Raw genomic sequence first — 24,845 nt, forward strand, 5'->3', positions numbered from 1 at the left:
CGCCGCGGCTCTCCGCCCCGGCCACGCCCACCATTGTACAGGCGCGCGCACGCCGCGGCCGCCGCGGGCTCCCTCCACACGGGCGCGAGCACGCCGCCGCCCTCGTCGTTGAAAACGCAGCCGCTTCAGTTGGGGGCGGGGCTGTAAAGTGCCAAAGCCGCTGAGGTAAGTGGTCGAGGGCTCAGGGACCCTCGGGAGCTTGCTGGAAAGGGAGCTGATCCCTGGGATCCTACCTGCAGGGACTAGTAAAATGGAGAAAGGAGGAGGAGGAACTGGAGCCTGCCGCAGAGGGCGTGTAAAAGGAAATTTCCTCAGGCCGCACGAGACAATTGCGCATGCGGGCCAAGCCATGGCGCCTGCGCAGTGGGATGGCGCCAGTGGTGTCGCCCCCTGGAGACCGGGGAGGTGGGGTGAGGTGGAGGTCGGCGTGGGTGTAGGGTTATGGCTTGGAGTTAGCTTGGGAACAGCTGACATTCTGACCCATCCCCTCCTCAGCCCCTTTCCACCCAAGCTGTTTTTAGCTGCGGCATCTTTTTGATTGGTAATCCAGCTATTTGGAATGATTTCTGATGATGGAGTTTAATGATTGCTTGTCTTTTTGATAAGGAGACTTTTTAAAAAGGATTCTTTTCAAGAATATAAGCATGTATCTGCTAGGAAGGAAAGTGGTTTATGAATACGAGGTCATCCCTATCATGCATGAAGTAAATGTGTTGATCATCCTGTCACTGTGAACACAACCATGTAGTATCTCTGCTTTCCTGTAAGAATCTCTACTGCCAATAGTTCCAGCTTCCCTTATTGGATCAAGTCCCAGCTTATTTCATCGTTAATATTTAAATATTCAACAAAATCTTACTGAGCACCTACCTTGGGCTTGGCAGCCTAATTGGAGAAACAGTTGTGTAAATAGATCTACAGAATGAGGGAGAAAAACCAGTAAAGGACCAACCCTCCTGACATCAAACTTTTCTATCCTCTGCTAGCCCTGTGTTCTGTCATTTGTTCCTTATTCATTCAGGAAACACTGTAATCCAGGTTCTGTTCTAGGCCTTGAGAGTAGAAAAACAACTCCTTCCCCTTTTCCTAAGAAAAGGGTTCTCCCTAAGATCATTAACCTTAAAATGAAAGTATGGGGTGCATTTTCCCTCTTCCTGAGCATGCACTTTCCATTCTAAGAGACATTTGACATTGACAGTCTGTGTCAAATGGAGAGAATTAAGACTTTTCCCATGAGTGTGTTGAAACATAATAAGTATGAAAAACTGGAATCTGCAGAGGAAAAAAAGATTCAGGACTAAATATTCATTGGTAGTTTTGGATAGCTGTCATTTACTGTGCCTATAAGTGTTCCAAATGCTTTAGTTATGTTTACCTTCCTGACACCTATGATGTAGGTACTATCATTATCTGCATTCTATAGATGAGGCAGCTGAAGAGCAGAGAGGTTGAGTGATTTGTCCAGAATCAGATGGCAAATAAAGCCAGGATGTGAACCTGGGCCAAGAGGCTTCAGAGTCTGAGCTCTTAGTCACTGTGCTGTTTCACCTCTCACATAGTACATTTTGTTTAGTCACTCTGTCATGTGTGACTCTTAGCGACCCCAGGACTATAGCCCACTAGGCTCCTGTCTCCCCATGGGATCCCAGGCAGGAATACAGAAGTGGGTTTCCATTTCCTTCTCCAGGGGATCTTCCCAACCCAGGGATCGAGCCCATGTCTCCTGCATTGACAAGTGGATTCTTCACCACTGAGCCACCTGGGAAGCCCATATAGCACATGACAATGCAATAAAGCCATTGCTTAAAAAATGGCACAACAAATAAGCTGAAGTCTGTATGCCTATGTGCAAAATGGGGGGATTGGATTAGATGATCTTTAAGGAATCTTGTGGTTCCTGTGAAATGTTAACTCATTTAGCAAACATTTATTTAAATCAACAGCTACTTGGTATAAGCCAAGCATAATGTTTGGTCTTGGTGATCAGAATGCCTGCCTTTATAGAGCAGTTCCAAACTAGGGTTTATTGTGAGTTTCACTTTAACTTTGGTTACCACCTGCTGGTAGCGTTCAAAATTTAACCTAAATCTTTAAAGCTAAAAATTACTTAGGTAATCTTTCCATCTCAGCAGAAAACTGCTTATATGTGTTAAAGTTAGTGCTAATTATGCACTCCACTTTTCAACCCTGGCTGTTTTATGTCTTGAATGATAGTTCTGAGTTTGAAAGAAAAACTGTTCTTTTTATATAGAAAACATAAACCTTTTAGAATCATCTGTAAATGTGTAGTGTAAGCTTCTATTTTGTTTTGAACTCTTTAAAGGAGACATGTATTTGGTACAGATTTTCTCATTTACATTTGGACCTTTTGATTTTTTAATTTGATATAGTATTAAACACTCACAGCCCCTCTAATTCCTAATAGGCCGTGATTCTAAGATCATTCTTGAACTATTTTGTTCCAGTTTTGGGACGCCACCGAGTGATCAATTTGGGTATTACATTTGGATGAAAAAAATTTTTTTTAATTAATGAAAGGACCAATATGTATTTCCTAACCATTCCTCCTCCTTGGGAACAGAACACAGTGTTATTCTGGAATTTTATTTGGAAAATTTTATAAGTGAGTTTCTTGGTGTGGCTTGGTCAGGATGTATCCAAGACAAACTGTCCCATGAGGCATGGTTGTTTTATCCTCATATAATTTATTTCCTCAGTCAAATTGCTACCTTGGCACTGCCATATCACCCTTTCATAACCCATAAATCACCCACAGTCAATCCCAAATGACATAAACAGTTTGCTAATGGTAGGAAGTAGTGTTTTAAGTAGAAAAACTAAGAATAAACATATTTTCACTTAAAATCCTGAGTGACATTTTGGCCCAAGGAGCCATAAAAGATCGTGGGAGTACAGAGGGTAGAAAAATTTGAAACTAATTCTTGACTAAACTGTATGCTGACTTTCATGGTAGCTGGAATGAAATGTTGTCAGTCTCACTTCCATAAACTTGCCAATTGCTGTTTTTCTTTCTCTGTAGTGAAGTGAGAATTCTACTAGAGAGGAAATGGCTGCCTCTTCATCATCCTCCTCAGCTGGTGGGGTCAGTGGAAGTTCTGTCACTGGATCTGGTTTCAGTGTCTCAGACCTTGCCCCACCACGGAAAGCCCTTTTCACCTACCCCAAAGGAGCTGGAGAGATGTTGGAAGGTGATCTCATGCTGCTTTTTGCTGAATAATTGGATTAAGACCTGCAATGAATATTAATTGTAAAGAAGCTATTAAGTGGATTAGTTACAAGTTTGTCCTGATTTCAGCTCCACATTTCATCTCTTGTCCTCATTTCAAAATATCTTTAAAACACAAATCTTTCTCCAGAATTAGAATTTTGGAACTGAAAAAGACTTTGGGAATCATGGAGGTCATTTAGAGTTATTTAGATCCAGAAAAGATAAAGTGATTTGACCATGTGAAAAGACACAGCACTTGGGCCAGGAATTCCATTAAACTCCTGCTCCAGTTTGCTTTATCCTGGTACCAGTCGGCTTCCCTATGGTTAGTAGGTTTCATATATATTTTTTCTAATATAATTCACCTATAGATAGATGAAGAGATTCTGAGAGAAAATAAAAACCAATCTACTATTCTTATATGGCCCACAACAGAGCAGTGCGGTGTGGTTTCTCAAGCACTGGAGCTGGATTTGCATCAGATCATCCCCCATTTTATTCAGCACACATTCGCAAACTGGCTGGCCAAGATCAGGGCACAGCCTATAAGCATGAAACGACTTTAATACCTAGAATTCATCAGGTTCATGTCACTTTAGGAGATGGACCAATAAATTCTTAATAGAGAGCATTAAAACCTCCTGAAGAGCTTATTTAAAATGCACATTTCTGGCTCACCTAGAGATTCCAAATTAGTCTAGGTTATAGCACAGGAATCTTCATTTTGACTAACATCCAGGGGAGTCTCATGAAAGAGGCCCTTAACTATTAAACTATTCTTCATACCTTGAAAAAAAAATCAGCAAAGAACCTATTAAAGATTCAAAATCTACTTGATTCTAGCACATCTGTGCTTAATTGTATATTGATCCTTTTTGCTTTAAATATTGCAAATTTCAGTAAATATACTTAAAAATTAATCTGGAAATATCTGAGAAAGGCACAGACTGTAGTTAAGAGTCAGCTTTTTGGGGGTGGTCTTCATTTATATCAGGTATAACAAAAAGCAGAGGTTTGCATTAAGCCAACGCAGACAGAAGAATCACTTGTGACAGGAAAACAGGAAGACTGGGACCAAACATAGGAAGACTTTTTAGAATTGGTTCAAATCATGATTGGTGAAGTAGACAATCAGATATTGTAGTTAGTGATACATATGAGGTGTATGTATTGATACTTCTATCTTTGCCCTTTTGTTTTCTTCAATTATGTTAACTGAATACTCAAGCTAACATCACTGAGTCTGGAGGTAGTGAACATCTAGGGCCTTGTTTACCATATTTGGCACTAAAAATAAATTATGACTTAAGTTATATGCTGCAGAGACCTGGTATTAAGGAAGTTTCTCCCAAAACAAATCAAAAGTTGGAGGCACTTAAATTGCTTAATGAGTTTTATGGCAGCAGAAAAGGAATCCTTATTTAACAATGAACCCTAAAATTAAAGTCATTTAAAGTCTAGCTACAGGAGGAATTTAATACAGGCTTGGTCTCAGAGCTGTCAGCGTTCTTTGTAAGTGTACACCAGATTTCTTGGAAACGTTAAAGAAGAAAGGCTTCTGAGATTAGTCTAAATGCTGATGTTCTAACAAGTGATAGTTCTGTCCACTTTTATTCCACCCCAGTATGCTTCGTGGGGGACTGTGTTGTCTTTCTCCTGTAGAATGAATTTAAATTGAGTTTAAATTTGCAGTGCCCAGTTTTGGTTTTCTTCCTTGGGTTTAAAGTTTCACCTGTACTTTAAAGCTATTTACATTTAAGGACAAACTATGAAAACTTAGAGGTGGCAGCCCTTGAACTATCCCGAGTCAAGTGAAAAATGTTAAATTGAAAATGGTACCCTTAAATGTGAATTAAAAGGGATGGTAGATTTGGATGCATCCTCCTACTATGTTTATAGGCGGTACTATTATGCAAGTAATCTAATGCTCGTGTACCTGACCATTTTTCTTACAATAGTTTAATGAAATACAGGCATACCTTGTTTTGTTGGGCTTTGCTGATACCAAGTATTTTACAGATTGAAGGTTTGGGCAACCTTGCCTTGAACAAGTATGTTGGCGCCATTTTTTCAACAGCATTTACTCATTGCCTATCTCTGTGTCACATTTTGGCAATGCTGACGGTATTTCAAACCCTCCACCAGCAAAAAGGTTACATTTCCCTGAAGGCTTGATGATGGTTAGCATTTTTTAGCAGTATTTTTTAATTAAGATATGTACATTTTTTCTTAGACATAATGCTGTTGCACACTTAACAGACTACAGTATGGTATAAACATAACTTTTATATGCGATGGGAAACTAAAAAATTAGTGTGATTTGCTTTATTGCAGTGGTCTGGAACCAGGCCTACGACATCTCTGAGATATGCCTGTATGAAAATAGAGTAGGAAGAGTTGCCTCTTCAGAGTGGGAACAAAAGTAATTAGGTACTGTTTATTATCTTAACAGGTTCAACTTTGTCTTGCCTCCTCCCAAGTCTAGGATAATAAACCCAAATAACCTGTACTTAACCTTGTGTACTAACATTTTTGTGTATCTGCTCTCTGATATCAGACACCTCACATAAGCAGTATATTATACAGGACTTTTCAACATTCCCCTGCCTTTGGCTAGGATTGTCTCACCCAGATATTAGTAAGCAAATTAGAGACTGTCTTTCAGTCCTGAAATGGCTCAATTCTGGTGGCATCGTACGCCACTGGAGCATTAATTATCTGCCATTGCCTCTTTTCCCGCTGTGGGATAATAGTCTTTTAAATGAATTTGTTAGCATCCTATTTATTGGAGTTAACAGTGGTGTTAGATTTGGACAATTTACTGAACTTTTCACCATTTATAACCTTTACTTGTCCCTTAAGAGGAAAGCTGATGTATTGCTACTTGGTGTGTTACAAAGAGTTTGATTACAATTTCTAAATGGAAGACAGATTGCCCCAGGCTGACTCCTCTCTGGAGAAATTCCAGACTTTAGATTGGTACAGATATCACACTAATAGGATGTAGCTAAGAAGCAGTGGACTTTGTGGTTAATACAGAGCTGCAAATCAGCAAAAATGTGTTCCATAGACATACAGAGCAGCAAAGTGATATGCAGGTGCCTTTTTGAAAGATTAGCTTACATCTTTTTGCTTTGAAGTTCATTATCAAGGGAAATATGCAAATGTTATAATTTAAGCATTTATCCTAATAACACCTGTGATTGAATGTAAGTGGGAGGTAGCACTTTCAAGAGCTTGCAAACAAATCTTGGCCTGGTCCTTAAAGCCAGAATCCCCACTGCCTTGTGTGAGATCCTCAAGTTCAGGATCAAACCACCTGAGAAGAGCTCTAATTCTGTGTGTCTTGCTCTTCCTAAAATAAAACTTAAGTTATAATTTGATTCTTTAATCAAGGGTATGAAAGCTGGCATACTTACACAATTTATTAAGCATAATAAATTGCATCATTGGTGTCAAATGTTCACACAGTCCCTCTTCCCATAGTGGGATTCATAGTTATTTTCAGGCCATTTCCCTTATTTGAAAAACTCAGTAATATCATTGGCTTACCTAGATCTTTAAACTGGACAGCCAGTATAATATTCAATTAATTGAAAATTAAATTTTTGCTCAGTTTAGATGATATACTTACAAATGACTTACATTCTGCCAGAGAAATAGGGGTGGGAGGAGGGAGTGGGATTATATCCCATATGATACAATGTTTAGAAAAGAAGTTGACTTTAAAGAATAACACTCTCCTCAAAGTCTACATCACTATATGAAATTATATTTTGAAATAATACATAATATATATAAAAATACATAATAATTTTCATACATATTATGTATGGAATAGTTATATTTTGCACCAATTTTGTAAGATAATATTAGAAGCCCTCTTGGTCGTATATTTAAGCTATTTGAATATAGTATCTATGGTTTTTCTTACTTATCATGAGCTTCTGAAATAAGGTCTGCCTTCCGTGAAACTCAGCATGAAGCCAGAAAATGTTAGTCCTGTCTCCTTGTCACTTAATACCTGGCTGACGGCAGCAACCCATGATTGATTGGTGAGTGCTTGACACCCAGTAGCGCTGGCATGAACCGCCGCCTAAAAAAAGACAGCTGTGTCCTCTCCCTTCATTTGTTTTAGAATTTCTGCAATAAGATCCCTTCCCTGAATGGTTTCTGCTACCCCTTGAAGTCACATTTTCCTACATGAGTTCTACGTCTTTCGGGGTATGCTTTGTTGTATCAGCCCTTGCCTGATAAGGAATAACATGAACTAGCTTATGTTTCACAATCATCTTCCAAGTACTGGGGTGACTGAATTAGCTACCTTCTTATATCCAGTTCTTGGCATCAGTACAATGCCAGGTTCTGAAATTGCACCATACTCTTATCAACATCCAAATTGCAGTGTTTTGGTTTAGTTGGAAAATCAAGGTTACAATTTGCGTTTACAGAATGAAATTTCCCAGCAGTGTTTTGTGATGGTCATTGTGATGTAATTTGATATACAAAATATTGACAATAGCTATTTTTCTTCAACTTTACTTTTTAGGATGAAAACAATTAAGAGTTTTGGTGTACCTTTGTATTTTGAAAGTTTGGGGCCACATGGCCAAGTGTGTTAGCTGTCAGTGTTTGCTTGACATGCAAAATAGGAGAACATTAAGAAATTGTCAGGTTAGGATGGGAGAAATGTTGACCAGGACATCAGACTGGGGTTTCTTGTTTTTGTTATTTTAACACTATTTTTAAACTCTTGAACAAGTGTAGGGACTATTTTAACATTCTAGGTATAGAAGAAGTAGTTTTTATAACACAGCAGTGTTAATTCTAAGTGAAACAGAAGCCCTCTTTGTAAACTCTGAAAACTAGACCCTGAAAGTAAAAACAGGGAGAAGAATGGATGTGTTTACTACATTTATCAGAAGCCATTAGATTAAAATGGATTGGAGCAGATTAAAACTTTTCCTCTTCTGTTTGTAGATGGCTCTGAGAGATTCCTCTGTGAATCTGTTTTCAGCTATCAAGTGGCATCTACGCTTAAACAGGTGAAACATGGTAAGCACATGAGTACTGTGTACTTAACTGTGAGAATGAACTTACTAGGGAGTGGAAGGGTGGGAGAGGAGGACTTAGAAAGGTCAGAGTACTCTGTAACAAAAACTCAGCAAGGCTGCCTAAGTGGACTTCCCAAATTGCTTGCAGACAAGAACATTCTACAGTTCTTAATCCACACATAATGTCACATTAAGACTTAAATTTGAAGTCAAAGGGGTTAGTTTTCTAGGGGAGTTAATGCTTCCCACTCCTCTTGTATTGCTTTTTCCACTCCTTCCTGAAACCTTCCTTTCCTGTTGTCCTCCACTGTTACCACTGTCTGCATCTTCAGGTATGTCTACCTGGATTCCAAGATCCTGGTAGCACTTTTTCTATTCTATCGTGGCTTACCAGATCTTCATTTATGCATCAGGGAACTCTGTTCCACCACCAAACCAGACTATTTCTCCCCTGAGAACATAATGTTGGGGTGGGCGGGTGTGGGGGGAGCTGCAATTGCTTGTAACCCTAGGTTTTTGGTTTCTTGGGTTTGTTTGTTTTTTGTAGCATACGGGATCTTAGTTCCCCAACCAGGGATAGACCCAGTTCCCCCTGCAGTGGAAGCACAGAGTCTTAACTACTTGTAACCAGTCACAAATTTAGTAGACAAATGGCATGGAGGATAACTACTACTATTTTTTTTAAGATTGTCTTAAATAATTATCCTACAATTAAAAATAAAATATAAAGAAAAGATTTAAGTCTTCTGACAACATAGGGTAAGACCCCATTACTAGAATATTGAGGGGGATAAATCCTTCTAGAAATTATTTTTAAATCAGTCATCATTTTGGTGCTTGGTGTATTATTATTAAAAAATACTGTCTCCTCGATTCTTTACAGATCAGCAGGTTGCTCGGATGGAAAAACTAGCTGGTTTGGTAGAAGAGCTGGAGGCAGATGAGTGGCGATTTAAACCCATCGAGCAGCTGCTGGGGTTCACACCCTCGTCAGGTTAATCTGGCCTGGATGGTCATCTCGGGTGCACAGCAAGTGCAGGTCTAGCAAGGAACTTTTCTTACAATGTATATAGCCATCCAGAGATTCACGGCTCCATCACTGAATTGTTAATTCACATTCATACTTGGTTTCTCTGTACCTGTACACAAGCAACAAATTCTTAAGTGTGTGATCTTGCAGGGAAATTTTTTGCTTATTTGTTTAAAAAAGTATTGAGAATCGGATTTAGACAATCGACATCAGAGAACCAGGAAGTTTGAGTTTAAAAGAGATTTATGAAACTTCACAATCCAGGACACATGCCAGAATTGGCCAGAAGAAAGACATCCCTCCTGTCATTCACACAGTTCCTAGAATCCTCACCAGTCAAGTCCAAGGTCAGGATCTGGAGTTATAAAATACATTTCTGACCTAAAACCCTTCTTTTTGCAGATGAATGTGATTTCGACTCAGGACTTGTCCAAATTAGGAATTTTTTAATGTTTGGGATTTTTTCTATTTTTAGACATCTAATTCTATAGATTCTAACTTTTTCTAACCTCTTCTAGGCATGCCAAATGCTGGCAAAAAGAATTGCTTTTTGAATGTTGAAGTTCTTGTAAAAATAAAGCAGTGAGCAAAATCCTTTTAAACACAGAAATCCTGAGTTCATCTTGTTGGTGGGCTCTGGCAATTCTGTAGCAAATAAATCCTTTGAAAGAACTCCAAATTGGTTTCTTTATCCTTTCAAAGCCTCAGGGATTTGGGATAGGGGAAAGAGGTCAAATTACTTTTGTATAAAAAGGGAATCTAAAAACCATTTCTCCTAAACAAATGGTAGATTTGCTTCATCTCAGGGATATTTGTCTTTTTAGAAGTATATGAATTTATCATCAATATCTAAGTAGGTTTTTAGCCATGATAAGGAAAAACCTGATAAGCTAAGAGAAAATCTTTGTTTTTACTCATGGGACCCCCACATCCACACTACATAGTTAGGAGAATCATTTAGATTGTATGCAAATTTTGCCCCAGACAGAATTTGCTTTTCTTCTCATTAATAACTTGTTCCTGACCTGCTTAGAGTTGGTTAATTATGAATAAATAAAATCCCAGTAGCAGTTGGCCTTAATCTCAGGAGTTCAGAATATTTTAATATATACTTCATGACAGAGAGGTGGTGACCTCATTGAGTCGATAAGGAGTCTGAGCACAGGGAAGATAAAGACCTGCACATGGCCACATAGCCCAGACTCCAAAGAAAATCTTGGAACTTAAAACAGGTTGCAGTTGATTGACAATTCAGTCCACTAATCTTGTCTCTGAAGCACATCAGAGCACAAAAATTTCCAGCCCTCAAACTCCTAATTTCCATATAATACTTCTTAACCTAAACGAGTTCCATTATTGAAAGCCGTTGAGTTTCCTAACATTGTCCTTTTGGGTATCAACCATCTTCATGATTACCAAAGGAAAAATTTTAAATACCTAGTCTGCAATAAACCTTTCAATCATATTTTCAGTGACAGTTCAGAAGCAATCACTAGCTTTCATTTGATTTATGTAACTATAGGACCCAGACACTGTATTACCTCGTCTTTACCCTCTGGCATTGAACTTAAAGAATTTTTGACTCTCTCAGTTGTACATTTCTTTTCATGGCCTTAGAAATTGAAGAGATCTATAGAGTTCAGTGGAAATACTTTCTGAAGCACCTTTTCCAGTGACCATCAGCTTCTCCTTGAGTGCTGCCGGAAACAAGAGCCTCACTGTTTGAAGATGGCCCCTCCCTCTCTGCACCTTTCTGTTGGTCATTATGTCTCATCCATAACTCCTGTTACCATGCTCTGGGCTTGAAGATGGACCTGTTGTTCATCTTTCCTCAGTTCTGCACTCATTATGTTCCAGTCACTCAAAGGAATTAATTATAGTCCTTTCAGTAACACTGCAAGATGTGTAAAAAAAAAAAAACAAAACCCTAATACAGATGAACTTGAAGCTCAGAGAAGGCATTACTACATGCCCAGGCTCCCTAGCTAAGTAAGTGGCCAAGTCTGGATTTGAACTGAGTGTGCCAGACTCCAAAGCTGAGATTATTTTATATATAATATATAATTGAAAGGTTTACATATACACACACATATATGTATCATGCTTCATCCCACTGACCCCAACCCAGTGCCTTGTACAAAGAAAAACCCTAAAACATTTTTTTTTTTTTTAATGATAAAATGAATTAACTACCTGGAGGGAATAAACCTTATTACAACCCTCCCTGCTTCCTCTCCGAGCTTGGGGATAAGGTGATAAGGAACAGCCTCTTCCTTTAAGGACTGATAGGAAGTAGCTATGTCAGTATCTACATAACCTTTTAGGATTTGGCATGATAAAGTTAGATGCTTAATGGATACATACCTAAGTGTGCAAGGAGGAAGACAGGGAAGATGGCAGCTAACAGCCAGGATTTCACAGACAGCCACCATCTTAAAGCTGATGGTAACGAGTGTTTCAGTGCATAAAACACTTTGCAGTTTCATAAATGTCACATCTTGAGTCCCACATCAACCCTGTGATATAAATGAGGTCGGCAGTTAACAGTTGAGGAAACCAGTACAGAGAAGGTAAGGTACCAAGATTATTAACCAAAGTATAGTTAATAATATAGGCCTTTCAAACCTTTATGCCTTCTAGTTCATCATACACCAGAAAATGTGAAGGCAGAATTTGCTAATAAAGATTGTTCATATCAGTTTGATACATAATTCCATATAAGTGCTTTGTCTCATGGTAATGAGACATAAATAGTAAACTTACATAAAGCTGGTTTTACTTTTATGAAGTTAAAAATCTTACTTTTTGACTTTAATTGTCTAAGATCAGCATTGAAGTCCTCAGGTTTCACTGATAAGCTTAAGTGCTTTATTTGTTAGTGCCATCCTATGCCTGATACTCACCTGGAATGACAGTGGTCTGGAACTCTAAATCAAGTTTCTAACCCTAGGATCTCTCTGCTCAGTTCATTTACTTGAAGCCTTCGGCTTCCCTTCCCCAGCATGATTGGGAGTCCTTGAATTCTTTGTTCCCGATCAGAACACCAGATACTGAAGTGGTTGAAACTTTGGACCTTAAGGCCAAGCCAAAGGTAGAAGAAGAGAGAGGACCAGGAGATGCCTATCATCCATAAGAAAGAGGAGGAACCTGCCCAAGGACATGGTTCCCTTTCAGGCAAACCCAAGAGACACTACACTTGGAGGAGAAGGCAGTTATGCTTCTCCCTCTCCTTTTGTCAGACCACCTAACCTTGCCTAAAATATCTTTCCTGGCTGCCTTGTAATTACCCAAAGTTCCAAGCAAGACAAATCCTCTCCACAAAAGAGGTACAGGGTTTAACTAACAGATACTTGGGGAAGTTTGGGGTTGCAGGCAGAATACAAATGATGCTGGACCTCTGGGTTCCCAGAGCTGAGTTGGGATGGAGATGGTACCAAGAGTGAAGAATGGGAGGAGGAGGCTGGAACCGGCCCCTGTGCTACTAGCCTGCCTTCTTATTTTGCATCTGGTCAAAGAGGCAGTCTCAGAATTTAGAGCTGAATGGAAGAGACCTTAGAGACCATCTAGTTCATCCCCCTGGTTAACAGGATGTCAGGGCCCCTATGTGTCTCATTGCTTTATGTATATTCAGTACCTAGAACACTAGCTGGCACATAGTAGGTGTACTGCAGGTATTTATTGAGTGAATGGAAGTATGAATTTGTTGTATGTTTACCCTCATGTAGAAGCTGGGCTAGCTATGGTGCAGCATCCATACTGGAGAAACACCTAAGGTAATTAACTGACAAGACAATAAGCCAGAGCCCAGCCCAGAGCTCTCTATAATGCTGTACTGACAGGTGGAAGCTGTGTCCTAAACAGCCATGGGAGGAGCCTGGGCAAATGATGTTGGTGGCTCCCTGCCTTCCTCATAGGCTCCGGCACACAGGCCCAATGGTGGTTCCCCACGTCAGCATCCACAAGCTGCTCTCCACCTCTCCAGATACTCTGATTTCTCCAGCCTCTCCAGCTCCCTAGAGAAGCTGTTTCTCCAGAATCCACTTACTTCGTATTTATAATATAAGCTCTTTAGGGAAGGTAATGAAACAACATACAGTTTATTAACAGGAACAACAGCTGCTGCTGCTGCTGCTCCTGCTGCTAAGTCACGTCAGTCGTGTCCGACTCTGTGTGACCCCATAGAAGGCAGCCCACCAGGCTCCTCTGTCCCTGGGATTCTCCAGGCAAGAACACTGGAGTGGGTTGCCATTTCCTTCTCCAAAGGAACAACAGAGAGGATGTTTATTTCCATATGTCTTTTATTCATTTACAGACATTTACTGAGCACTTACTCTGTGTCTAGCATCTGCTGGATGCTGAGGATATGCTGTCAATCAAGACACAGTCATCAGCTTTGAGTTTATATAAATATATTAAAAGAGATAAAAGAGTAGTTTTCAGTCTAAAAACTGTCTGGTATCAGAAACCATGTAAAATCAGAGACAGCTAACCCAGCTGAGCAAGGGTCAGAGAAGACTTCCTGGAAGGATGCTGTTTAGGCTAAGACCTGGAGAACAAGTAGGTGGGGTGAGAAGGAAGGACTTTCTAGATGGAAGGTACAAAATATGCAAAGGCCCAAGAGTGAGGAAGGGCATCATCCTTCTGTGGGGCTGTGGGTGCTTTGTTATGGATGATTCATAAAGACAAGAGATGAGACAAAACTGGACCTGATGGGTTTTGCTAAGGAATTTGAACTTCAACTAGAGGACAGTGGGGAACTATTAAAAGGTTTGAAGTAGGGGAATGACAAGATCTGGTTTCAGTTTAGAAATCTTAGCTGCAATGAAGGAGAAGGCAATGGCACCCCACTCCAGTACTCTCGCCTGGAAAATCCCATGGACGGAGGAGCCTGGTAGGCTGCGGTCCATGGGGTTGCTAAGAGTCAGACACGACTGAGCGACTTCACTTTCTCTTTTCACTTTCATGCATTGGAGAAGGAAATGGCAACCCACTCCAGTGTTCTTGCCTGGAGAATCCCAGGGACAAGGGAGCCTAGTGGGCTGCCGTCTGTGGGACTGCACAGAGTCGGGCATGACTGAAGCGACTTACCAGCAGCAGCTGCAAGGAACAGTGGCAAATTAGTGGTGATAAGACCCAGATCCTTTTGGAAGCTGTCGTGGAAATCCAGGGGAGACCTAACTGCAACCTTAAAAATGTGGAGACAAGAGGATAGATTTTAACTTGAGAGCTACTCAAGGAATAGCCTATGTGGGACTTGGTGGCTCATCAGACTTGGAGAATTCAGGTAGGACACCTGGGTTTCGGGTCTCAATAGCTGATGGACAGGATTCTTTATTCTCTGAGACAGGGATACAGGGAGAGATGTGGATTCAAGGAGATATCTGGCAGGTGACTCTGGTCTATAGCTCAGAAGAGTGATCTGGGCTAGAGTTAGATTTGGGACTCTCTATGGCAGCCCACTCCAGTGTTCTTGCCTGGAGAATCCCAGGGACAGGGGAGCCTGGTGGGCTGCCATCTGTGGGGTCGCAGAGAGTCAGACACGACCGAAGTGACTTAGCAGCAGCAGACTATCTCTGGGTTTCCCTGGAGGCTCAGAGGCTAAAGTGGCTGCCTGCAATGTGGGAGACCTGGGTTCAATCCCTGGGTCGGGAAGATCCCCTGGAGAAGGAAATGGCAACCCACTCCAGTACTCTTGCCTGGAGAATCCCATGGACAGAGGAGCCTGGTAGGCTACAGTCCACGGGGTCGCAAAGAGTCGGACATGACTGAGCGACTTCAGTTTCACTTTTTTTTCTTTTCAAACTATCTCCAGACTAGAGATGTGCAGCCAAAGGTGGGCATGAATGGCACTGCCCAGGGAGAGAACCCAGAGTGAGAAGAGAAATGGAGCCTTCTCAGAGCAGGAAGAGGAGCCCAGAAAAGCAACTGGCAGGAAGTCACCAGAAATACTGGAAAATGAGGAATATGGCATCAGGGACACCAGGAGAAAGGACATTTTAAGAAGGAGGCTGCTGCAAACACCAGTATCTGGTGTAGCCAAGCAGTTAAGTGACAGGGGTGGAGAAGGCCTTTGGACTTTACCAAGGAGCTTGTTGGTGACTCTGTCCCAAGAGCAGCCACCTAAGTGGTACAGTGGAGGCGGAGCCAGTCTGCTGTGGCTGGGAGAGTGAGTGGAAGGTGAAAACGTGGAGCCAAATCTCGGCAACACTTTTAAGAAGTTCAGTGGTAAGGGGAAGCAAAAATGAGGGGCAGGGAGGGTGACAGTTAAAGGAAGAAACACAGTCAAGACATTTGTTTTTGGGAGAGGCCAGAGAGAGGGCATGATTGAGGGTGTGAGGTCCCTGAGAAGTAGGAGGCGTGGGATCCAGAGCCCAGGGGGAGTAATTATTAGAGGGCAAAAGGGTAGCGCTGATGTGGGTAAAGGCAGGTGAGGTGGCAGGAAGTTGAGGGAGTTCCCATCAGAAGGCTCCTATTTTCTCTGTGATGCAGGAGGCAAGTTGGTCTGTGGCCTGTGGCAGGAGGAGGCGGGAACAGTGGGATTGGGAATGGTCCCTATGAAGAATGGGAAGGAGTTGACCAGGGTTAGCTGCCAAGCACATTCAGGGGCCATTTGCAGTTCAAGTCCCTAAATTTGCCATGGCACCAGTCATTGGAGAAGTTTCCCAGGATCTCCTAGCAGCCTGGCAGTAGGAATAGAAAAAAATAAAAATGCATAGTTGGTGGTTACAGTTTTACACGGGAAGCACAAGAGGGTAAGCAAATGGTCTGGGGCTAGTGAGGGAAGGAAGTGAAAACAAGAAGAGGTTACCAGAGAGAGATTAGAAGGGTCAGACATTTCTTGAGGGCCTACTATGTCTCTGGTAATATGTAAGGCAACAGAAGGACAAAGATGGGGCAATAGTTCCCAAACCTAGCTGTGCCTCAGAATTAAGCTTAATAAAAATACAGACTCGTTGGCCTGATTCCTGGGATCCAACAGGTCTATGATTGGGGGTCTCGTGTAACTCTCCTGCAGCCAGTTTAGAAAACACTTAGACCAGTGAAAAATGCAGACAAGTAAACAGAAATATGGAATCTATACAGCACCATAACTCCATGACTCTGGTCTAGATGGGGTGCTGTGGAAGCCAAGAGGGCTTGGTGGTGGGAAGGAAGGGGAGATGACAAGGAAGTTTTCCTAGGGAAGGTGAACCTGGGCTTGAGCAGACTGGTCAGTTGGGGTTAGAGGGGAAGATGCCAGAGGAGCATTCCAAGTACAGCGACTAGCACGTGCATTTGTGGAACTCCAAGTCATTTGGTGTGGCTGGAGCTGAGCCTGTCCTGGGGAAGGGTGTGCCCTCTCAGGAGAAGGAAGCAAAAACCAGACTGTTCTGAGCCTTGCTCTACTTTCCATCAAGACAGCATTTCTCTGACAGGGCCCAGGGTACACCTAAGAGGCCAAGGATCCTGCCCTTCACAATAAATAACTCGGGAAGCAGGCTCCTCAGGGCCCAGAAGCTTAAGCCCCGTAGTCTGGTATAAAGCATCGAAGTGATCTTTACCGGCCACTAGGCAATACTGTCGGAGAAGGCAATGGCACCCCACTCCAGTACTCTTGCATGGAAAATCCCATGGACGGAGGAGCCTGGTAGGCTGCAGTCCATGGGGTCGCTAAAAGTCGGACACGACTGAGCGACTTCACTTTCACTTTTCACTTTCATGCATTGGAGAAGGAAATGGCAACCCACTCCAGTGTTCTTGCCTGGAGAATCCCAGGGACTGGTGGGCTGCCATCTATGGGGTCGCAGAGACTCGGACACGACTGAAGTGACTTAGTAGCAGCAGCAGGCAATACTGTTCACAGTACTGTTGCTCTGGCAGAGAAACTAAGCATTTACAGATTTGTACTTATTTACTTACTTTTAGGGGAAGGCAGATGTTCCAAGCTCAGAATTACTGAAAGAACCTCCCTTCTGGGCTCTGAGCCAAACCAGGATAAGAGGCAGTCTGAAGGGATCAAATTTAAAGTATATAGACATTGTGGACAGATGTTGTTCCCCACCGACTGGTTTCTCCTCCTTCCTTGCCTGGCCCTGAAGGCCTGAAGTAAACTCCCACACCCTCTCTGCCTCTCCTTATTCTCAGAAATCTCCAGGCATATAAACCACACAAGCATGGGCATTTCATCTGTTTAGCAAACCTAAAGTTCATGCTTGGGGGTTGTTGAAGTCAGATTCTACCCACTTAACTTTTTGCAGAGTCTCCAAAATACAGTAAATCTGGAATATTCTATGAAGTCAGGGCAACTTAGCTCTCCAACATACTGCCTAGAGGACAACCTAGGACCTTCTATCCTGGACCAGTGTTGTTGCTCAGAGAAGACTCAAGGCTCATTCTGTGATACTGCTTCAATGCTCAAGGCTAGAGCGCTTTTTGAAAGCACTCCTGATCATGAAAAGGAAAATCACAGTCTCCCAGCCAGCCTGAGATGCAGCTGGAGGACCCAGGCGCTATTGCCTCCAGAGACCTATGGACTCTGGAGCCAGGAAGAAAGCAAGACATCATCACCATGCCATCTCTCGGTACAGAGGAGAATTCATTCTGAGAGCAGAGCTAGAAAACAGCAGAAGCGGGGAGGGATGCCCAAGGAGGAAGGCAGCGCTGCGCGGTCTGGGAGCGCAAGCCCTGGCTGCACCCTTCGTTAAGACTTACTCACTCTGCTGCCAACCAGCGGGCGTCCTCACTGGGAAATATGAAAGCAGAGGCTCAACCTCAGAGTTCTACGACCTCTTCATGACCCTGGGGAATCATTGAATCTAAGAACAGAGAAACCATCATCCATCCTGAGCTTTTGCAATCTCTTTTGAGTCCTGCTGGCTCTGTGGCCAAAATGAACCTTCCATGAAAAAAAGAGTTTGGCTCCTATAAGGTGTCAATCTAATACTCTTCAATTGAAAAGCTGCTGAGGGGAGGAGGACTCCCCTGGTGGTCCAGTGGCTAAGACTCTGTGCTCCCAATGCAGGGGCCCTGGTTCAGTCTCTGGTCAAAGAACAAAGATCCCACATGCTGTAACTGAAAAGATCCTGAATGTCACAAACTAAGACCCAATGCAGCCAAATAAATTAATTAATGTTTTCAAAAAGAAAAAAAGAAAAGCTGCCAAGGGGGATAGGAAAGGCCTCAGTGAGTGAACATGAGGGCCCAGGCCCAGCACCCACGCCTCTCACTTGGCACATAGGCTCTCGGGGTAGGTACAGGTCATGTCCAGGCACTGGAGACTCGAAGAACGTTCATCATGGTTAATACGTAGTGAGGAATTACTATATGTGGGGCACTGTGCTAAGCACTTCAGACACATAATGCCATTTACTTACTGGGAGAGGGTAGCAGAAAGGCTATGTGGGGCAGAGGAAGCCACCAAGGGATGGCAGGAAAGAATCCCATAGTCTAAGAGCTGAAGGGCCTTGGCAACTGTATTCCTTTGGGCTAGGGCTGCCAATAACAAAGTACACAGACTGAGTGGCTTAAACAACAGAAACTTAATTACCTCATAGTTTTGAAGTCTGGAAGCCCAAGATCAAGATGCCACCATGGTTGGTTCACTGTGGTTGGTTCCTGCTGGAGACTGTGAGGGAAAGGATCTGTTTTAGGCCTCTCTCCTTGGCTTATACATGATCACCTCCTCTCAGTGTCTCTTTACATCATCATCACTCGTGCACGTCTGTGTCCAAATCTCCCTTTTCTTTAAGGATGCCAGTCATCATCTTAGATTAGGGCTCACCCTACTGACCTCATTTTAACTTGATTACCTTTATTAGGTTCTATCTCGAAGTGGCTCAGTGATAAAGAACCCTTCTGCCAAGGCAGGAGATGTGGGTTCGATCCTTGGGTCGGGAAGATCCTCTGGAGAAGGAAATGGCAACCCACTCCAGTATTCTTGCCAGATTCCATAGACAGAGGAGCCCGGTAGGCTACAGTCCATGGGCATGCGAAGAGTCGGACATGACTTCGTGACTAAACAACAACATCTCCAAATAAGGTCACACGCTAAGTTACTGGGGTTAGGACCTCAATATATGAATTTTGAGAAGGGACACAATTACTCCTGTAACAGCGACGATGTTTAACCAAACCGTGTCCTTTTATAAATGAGGATATTGAAGTCTCAAGTGAGCAAGTGACTCACACAGGGTTACACAGCAAATTGGCAAACTTAAAACTAGACCCCAGGTCTTTGGGAGCTGCAGGCTTTGTGCTTACTTCCCTGGAGTAGCAGTAGTGCCAGCTTTGGGAAGTTCCTTCTCTCAGAAGGGAATCCCTGAGCTTGGACAAATCTGGGAAGCACCCAGTCGAATCTCTTTATCAGCCTGTGGTGAGGACACACTAAAACTCTCTTACAAATCCAGATTTGGAAAAAGACTCTGAAATGCTAGAGTGGAAAAACCCTTATTAATGGAGCATAATATAAGCACCAGGGTTTATTTTCAATGACCAGGCCCCTCATTAAGGAGGCAGACATGTAGGTGTCATAAAGGAAGAGCTTTGCTGCTTATTTGCTGCCCCCAACAGCTCAGGTTGCGGAGTACAGCTGGGCGGTGCTGGCTGCTCACAGACTCCCCCCACTGTTTACTCTCTGGGCTTACCTCTGCCTCCAGGCTGGCATCTGGCCTCTCTGCAATCAGTTGTGACAACTCACTAAAAAGACTCTTTTGCAAGTCTCATGCAACATGCGGGAGCAACATGAGTTTAAAAGCCTTGCTCTTGCAGTTTCAAAAACAAGGAGGCAAAAATTGAGATTGAATATAGTACGGAAGTGTGGGTGACACCAAACCGCAGATGAGTTGATAGGCTGTGGGGAAGGAAGTGAAAAGTTCACCTTGTCCTTCCCTGTAACAGGGGGCTGTTGGTTTTGTAGAGGTTTGCTTTTTTAAAATCTTTTCATTCAATAAAAATAGCTCGGTAGGGTAACATATTATAGCATTCGTGGAAATAAAAACTAGGAACCACATCATACAATGTTCTGCTCCAAACCTGGCCCTGGTTTCCCAGGCAGCTCCCAGTTCCTTCTGATTTATGCAGCAGCCGTGGAGGCCCTCGCCCCATCCCAGGTGGAGTCTGGCCTTCAGGGAGGAAGGGAGGAGGTGGTTCAGAGGTATCAGCTGTTTCCCTTGCTTCTGAGCCAAGACCCTCGCCTCAGCTAGAAACCCAACTTTGTCCCCGGTGTCTGCCTTCCGCACAGTGAAAAGTTTCCATCACAAAGGGCTGATTCAGGAAACCAAGGTTAGAAGCAAACGGTCTTATTTGAAAATGGTGAAGGCCAGCCAGGTTTTGGGCTTCCTGCATTGATTGCTCTCCCGGGGCCTGGGACCAGCCCAGCAGGGTGGGGCCCTGCAGCTCTGCAGGTTACAGGATGTGAAAGTGGGGACTGAGGTTAGGAAAAAGAATAAAAGGCTAGGACCAGAACACACCCAGCAGAAGGCCATGTGCAGTTCTCCTCTTCAGGGTTTCCTGTGGGTACACTGAGAACATTGTGTTCTGGCTGTGAACTTACCCAGCTGAGCCGGCTCCAGATTTGGCCCCTGGGTCCTAGTGCTGCCTCTCACTAGCCTCAGCCTTTACTCACCTGCACCACACGAAGCCCACTGTGGGACCCCAGGAGGCCACTTCCATTGTGCCCTCCCTACAGCGTGAGGCCCCACGACCAGACTATGGGCACTGATGTTTCCAATCATCATGAAGCGTCCTCAACTTGCTTGGCATTGTCACGTAATAACATTTCATGTTCCTCATGACAAAACATCCTTCAGATGACAAGACTGAGGCTCTGGGAAACTGGGAGGAACAACCAAAATCAGAAATTCAAGGTTTTTGTACCCAGATGTCCTGACACTTTATTGTTCAGTTGCCAGTCGTGTCAGACTGTTTGCAACAACGTGGACTGCAGCATGCCAGGCCTCCCTGTCCCTCACCATCTCCCAAAGTTTGCCCAAGTTCATGTCCACTGCATCAGTGATGACATCCAGCCATCTTATCCTCTGACACCCTCTTCTCCTGCCCTCAATCTTTCCAAGCATCAGGGACTTTTCCAATGAGTTGGCTGTTCACATCAGATGACCAAAATACTGGAGCTTCAGCTTCAGTCCTTCCAATGAGTATGCAGGGTTAATTTCCTTTAAGATTGACAAGTTTGATCCCCTTGCTGTCCAAGGGACTCTCAGGAGTCTCCTCCAGCACCACAGTTCAAAGGTATCAATTCTTTGGCGCTCTGCCTTCTTTACTGTCCAGATCTCACAAACATGTGTGACCACTGGGAAGTCCATAGCCTTGACTATATGGACTTTTGTTGGCAGAGTAATGTCTTTTACTTGCTGTGCAAACCTGACACTTTAGGGATAACTATTTTAAGACCAGCACACTTCAAATCATTAAAATGAATGTAAGCCTTTACCCTCAAAATTTCTCTCCAGACGAATTTGAGGAAAAGGTGATTTCCTAACAAATTCTCCAAAACAACTGAAAGCTCAGGCATGTGGTGTAGAACTGTCCAGAGGAGCTTGGAGAGCCCAGTGCTGTCTGCCCTGTGCCTCAACCCCCTGGACCTGCCACCAGGAGCCTGTGTGAAGCCCCACAGCAGGCCTGGCTTGTTCAGGGCCTGGGTAGGTCTTGAAACTCAGAGGAGTATGCTGGGCCCCAGCCCCAGGAGCCAAGAATCAATGGGCCAGTAGAGCAGGAAAGGGGCCTTAGGAGGGGGGTGGAAGCACTCTGGTTAGAAGAGATTTTTACAATTTTCAAAGTGAGTTCTGGATTGTCAGTTCCTCTACTAGATGGTAAGCCTCTTTTTCCAAATCATCCTTGTATCCTGGGGGTATGCTGGTTCTTGGTAAACAGTTGCTGAACCACCTGAATGGAAATCTCTCACGGGAAGGAAGGCCGTGCCTGCAGCTATGGAGCACAGTCATTCCCAACTGCACATTGAGCACCTACTGTGTACTAAGTAAGCACTGTTGATAAAGGGCACACAATTGCTAAAAACAAACATACAAAAGGAAAGGCAACCATGGTGTTGGCCCCTCCCAGAGATCAGAGTCTTCTGGAAAGAAAGGCATTCAATAAGCACAATTCCAAGGGTCCAGGGTTATCCTAGAGCAAGTCCAGAGTGCTGTGACCGCGTGCAGAGCAGGGAGACCTAAGGACGCTGAGGACCCAGAAAAGTCCTTGAGGAAGAGCTCTTCAAACTGAGACCCAAAGGGGAGTTAGGAATTAGCCAGAGGAAGGAGGCTGGGAAAGGGAGCTTCAAGCAGAGGTAACAGGACTTGTGAAGACCTGAATTTAAAGAGCCAGTGGCTCACTCAAAGAACTGAGAAATGTCTTCTATGTCTCCAGAACCCCACCAGTGGGAACTCTAGTTCTCACTTCAGGGTCGAGTCCAGCCGCTGTTACTGTCCATGAGAAAGGAAACCTGCCACCTCCCTGTGGCCTTCCCCTAGGCTCTAGGCTCCAAATCAGAGGAATCCTAAAAACTGCCTGGGATCTATCTTGAGGCAGAAAGGCCATGAGCGTGGCCTGAAAGGGCAGGTACTAGTCCAGGCATGGGGACCCTGAGCTGACATGCTGGGCAAGTCACTTCCCAATTTCCAGGATTTATGTACTCTCAGTAGGTAGCCTGACACTCAGACCTTCCTGAATTAATGAATGACTGCAGTTTCCATCTGGAAAAAGATTTCTTCCAATGCTAAGATTCTGAGTTTGAGACCCACATTCAGTCCTTCCCAGGATTCTTCTGGCAACAGAAGTGCCAAGAAAGGAATGAGTACACTGACCAGCACACCCGCAGCCAATGCTTGTTGAATGAATGTGTGATTGCTCTCCCTGAAGTCACCCTAGAAGCTTTGATGGATCCTTGCTTCTCTTAGCAGCTGCTCTGATCTCTATCACTCCTAACCCTGTGCAGTCATTATTGCCCACATACTTCACAGGCAGACATCAGATTTAGTGGTGAAAATAAATCCTAGATCTTGTCTTTAGGATCCATCCTAGAGGAAGATGATAAAAGACGACTGCAGGAAGCTGAGAGGCAGTGTAAGGAAAGAAGAGAGAGGACTAAGATGGTCAGAGTCTGAAAATCAGTGCACATTTTCACGTAACACTCCCTGTCTTAGAAACCCCAAACCTTCCCAGTGCTCTGCCCCCTCCAATGAACAGCTAGAACTCACCAGAGCTGGCTTGGAAGAGCTCTGGAAATGAACAAGTGCTGCCTGAGCCACCAATCCCCTGACTGCCCTGAATCAGGCACTGTGGTGAGGGCAAGAGTTCCCAGCTGGGCACACCCTGAAATGCATTTTCCCTCTCCTGTGGGTTTCCAGGCTAGCCCACAGAAGCCTGATTCATCCACAACCACACTGAAACATAGAATTAATTCCAGCTATACCCTGGGTGAGCTAGGCCATTATGGCAACCAAACCACCACTTACAGCATTATTTTGATGGGAAAATGTGTTCTGAGCTCCAAGCAACCAAATTATAAGTGGGACACAGGCACACCCAGGTTCGAATCCCAGTTTTAACACGTCCTAACCATGCGGTCAGGGGCAAGGCACTATCTTCCCCAGACTCAGTTTCTTGATTTGTAAAAGAACACTTCTTTTAGGAGGCTGGAGTGCTGACTGAATAGGCCCCTGTGAAAGTGCCCCGTGGCAGACGTCTCCCCCTTTCCTTTCACAGGCGCTTTTGGGGAGACATGGAGGTAGGACTCCCAACACAGTCCCTCTGCGGAGGGTTTACCCAGCGGGCACGGTGGCAGCCCTAGCACTGGACTCAGGCTCAGAGCAAGTGTTCACGGGATAAACTGAGCTGCTGTCTTAGAAATCACAGAACATTCCTCATCTTTGACCTTCTCCAGGCTTTGATGGGCTTATCTGAGCCAAGAAACTTCTCCTGCCCCAACTCAGCTCCCTCTTTCCCAATCTCTCCATGAACAGCAGTGTTCTGGTTTCCTTTGCTCCCGATTCTAGTCTGATTTCCTTTACTTTGCCTCCAGAAGGGGCCAGAAGCCCTGACCTTTCACCAGAGCCTGGACGTGTGCCCACAAGAGCAGGCAGGGGGCGGGCAGAGACCCAGGCCACACCCGCAACCGGCCAGTGGAAGGCTGGCTGACTCCTCCTGCTGCCTTTGGTTCTGGCCCCTCCTTGCTCTGTTTATTTCCAAGCTGCAGCAAGAACGGTCTGTACTCAAAGGAGGGTGAAACAGCCAAGGAATCCGTAGGGTCCTAAAGGTCGACCTTCTTCCTTTCCTTGCTCTTGTTCCCAAAAGTTAGTTTCCTGGCCTTGGGCTCCTTGGCCCCTACCCAGGGTCACAGGCACTGTGGCGGTCAGTCACCTTGAATGAGCCTCTCCTACGCTGCCCCATGCTTCCACAATTGTCTCCTCAGCCATCCTCACTTCTCCCCATCTGGAACCACAGAGCTGTCCCAGATCCTCCCTCCCTCTGTCCAGATCTTGTCAGCGCCCCCTTCTCACTGGGTCTCCACTGCCCTACCCCACCTCCATCTAACCCA

The 24,845-nt window shown here is 44.0% G+C and overlaps 2 protein-coding genes and 1 long non-coding RNA gene across 5 annotated transcripts in view; 1 reads left to right on the forward strand and 2 right to left on the reverse strand.

Annotated features, from left to right (window-relative positions):
* ASCC1 (activating signal cointegrator 1 complex subunit 1) overlaps positions 1–377 on the reverse strand; it is a 100,327-nt gene extending 99,950 nt beyond the window's left edge. Inside the window, exon 1 of the mRNA XM_061161761.1 lies at positions 234–377. The gene's annotated coding sequence lies outside the window, so the exon portion shown is untranslated. The remainder of the gene's footprint in view (positions 1–233) is intronic.
* ANAPC16 (anaphase promoting complex subunit 16) lies at positions 32–9,992 on the forward strand. The gene is made up of 4 exons (XM_061161763.1): positions 32–165; positions 3,041–3,209; positions 8,210–8,284; positions 9,167–9,992. The coding sequence occupies exons 2-4, from the start codon at positions 3,068–3,070 to the stop codon at positions 9,280–9,282; spliced, it is 333 nt and encodes a 110-aa protein (XP_061017746.1). The 5' UTR covers positions 32–165; positions 3,041–3,067; the 3' UTR covers positions 9,283–9,992.
* On the reverse strand, positions 3,153–20,081 carry LOC133070088 (uncharacterized). 3 transcript variants are annotated; one of them, XR_009696073.1, is made up of 6 exons: positions 19,936–20,081; positions 18,840–18,917; positions 18,009–18,108; positions 14,402–14,498; positions 11,678–11,829; positions 3,153–3,250 (listed from the first exon to the last, which is right to left on the reverse strand). It is a non-coding gene; the product is annotated as an uncharacterized LOC133070088 (long non-coding RNA). The 3 variants fall into 3 exon arrangements; XR_009696072.1 differs by lacking the exon at positions 18,009–18,108; XR_009696071.1 differs by lacking the exons at positions 14,402–14,498; positions 18,009–18,108.
* Positions 20,082–24,845: the final 4,764 nt, after the last annotated feature.

This window comes from Dama dama, chromosome 15 (assembly GCF_033118175.1).
Source record: "Dama dama isolate Ldn47 chromosome 15, ASM3311817v1, whole genome shotgun sequence".
Taxonomy (NCBI): domain Eukaryota; kingdom Metazoa; phylum Chordata; class Mammalia; order Artiodactyla; family Cervidae; genus Dama; species Dama dama.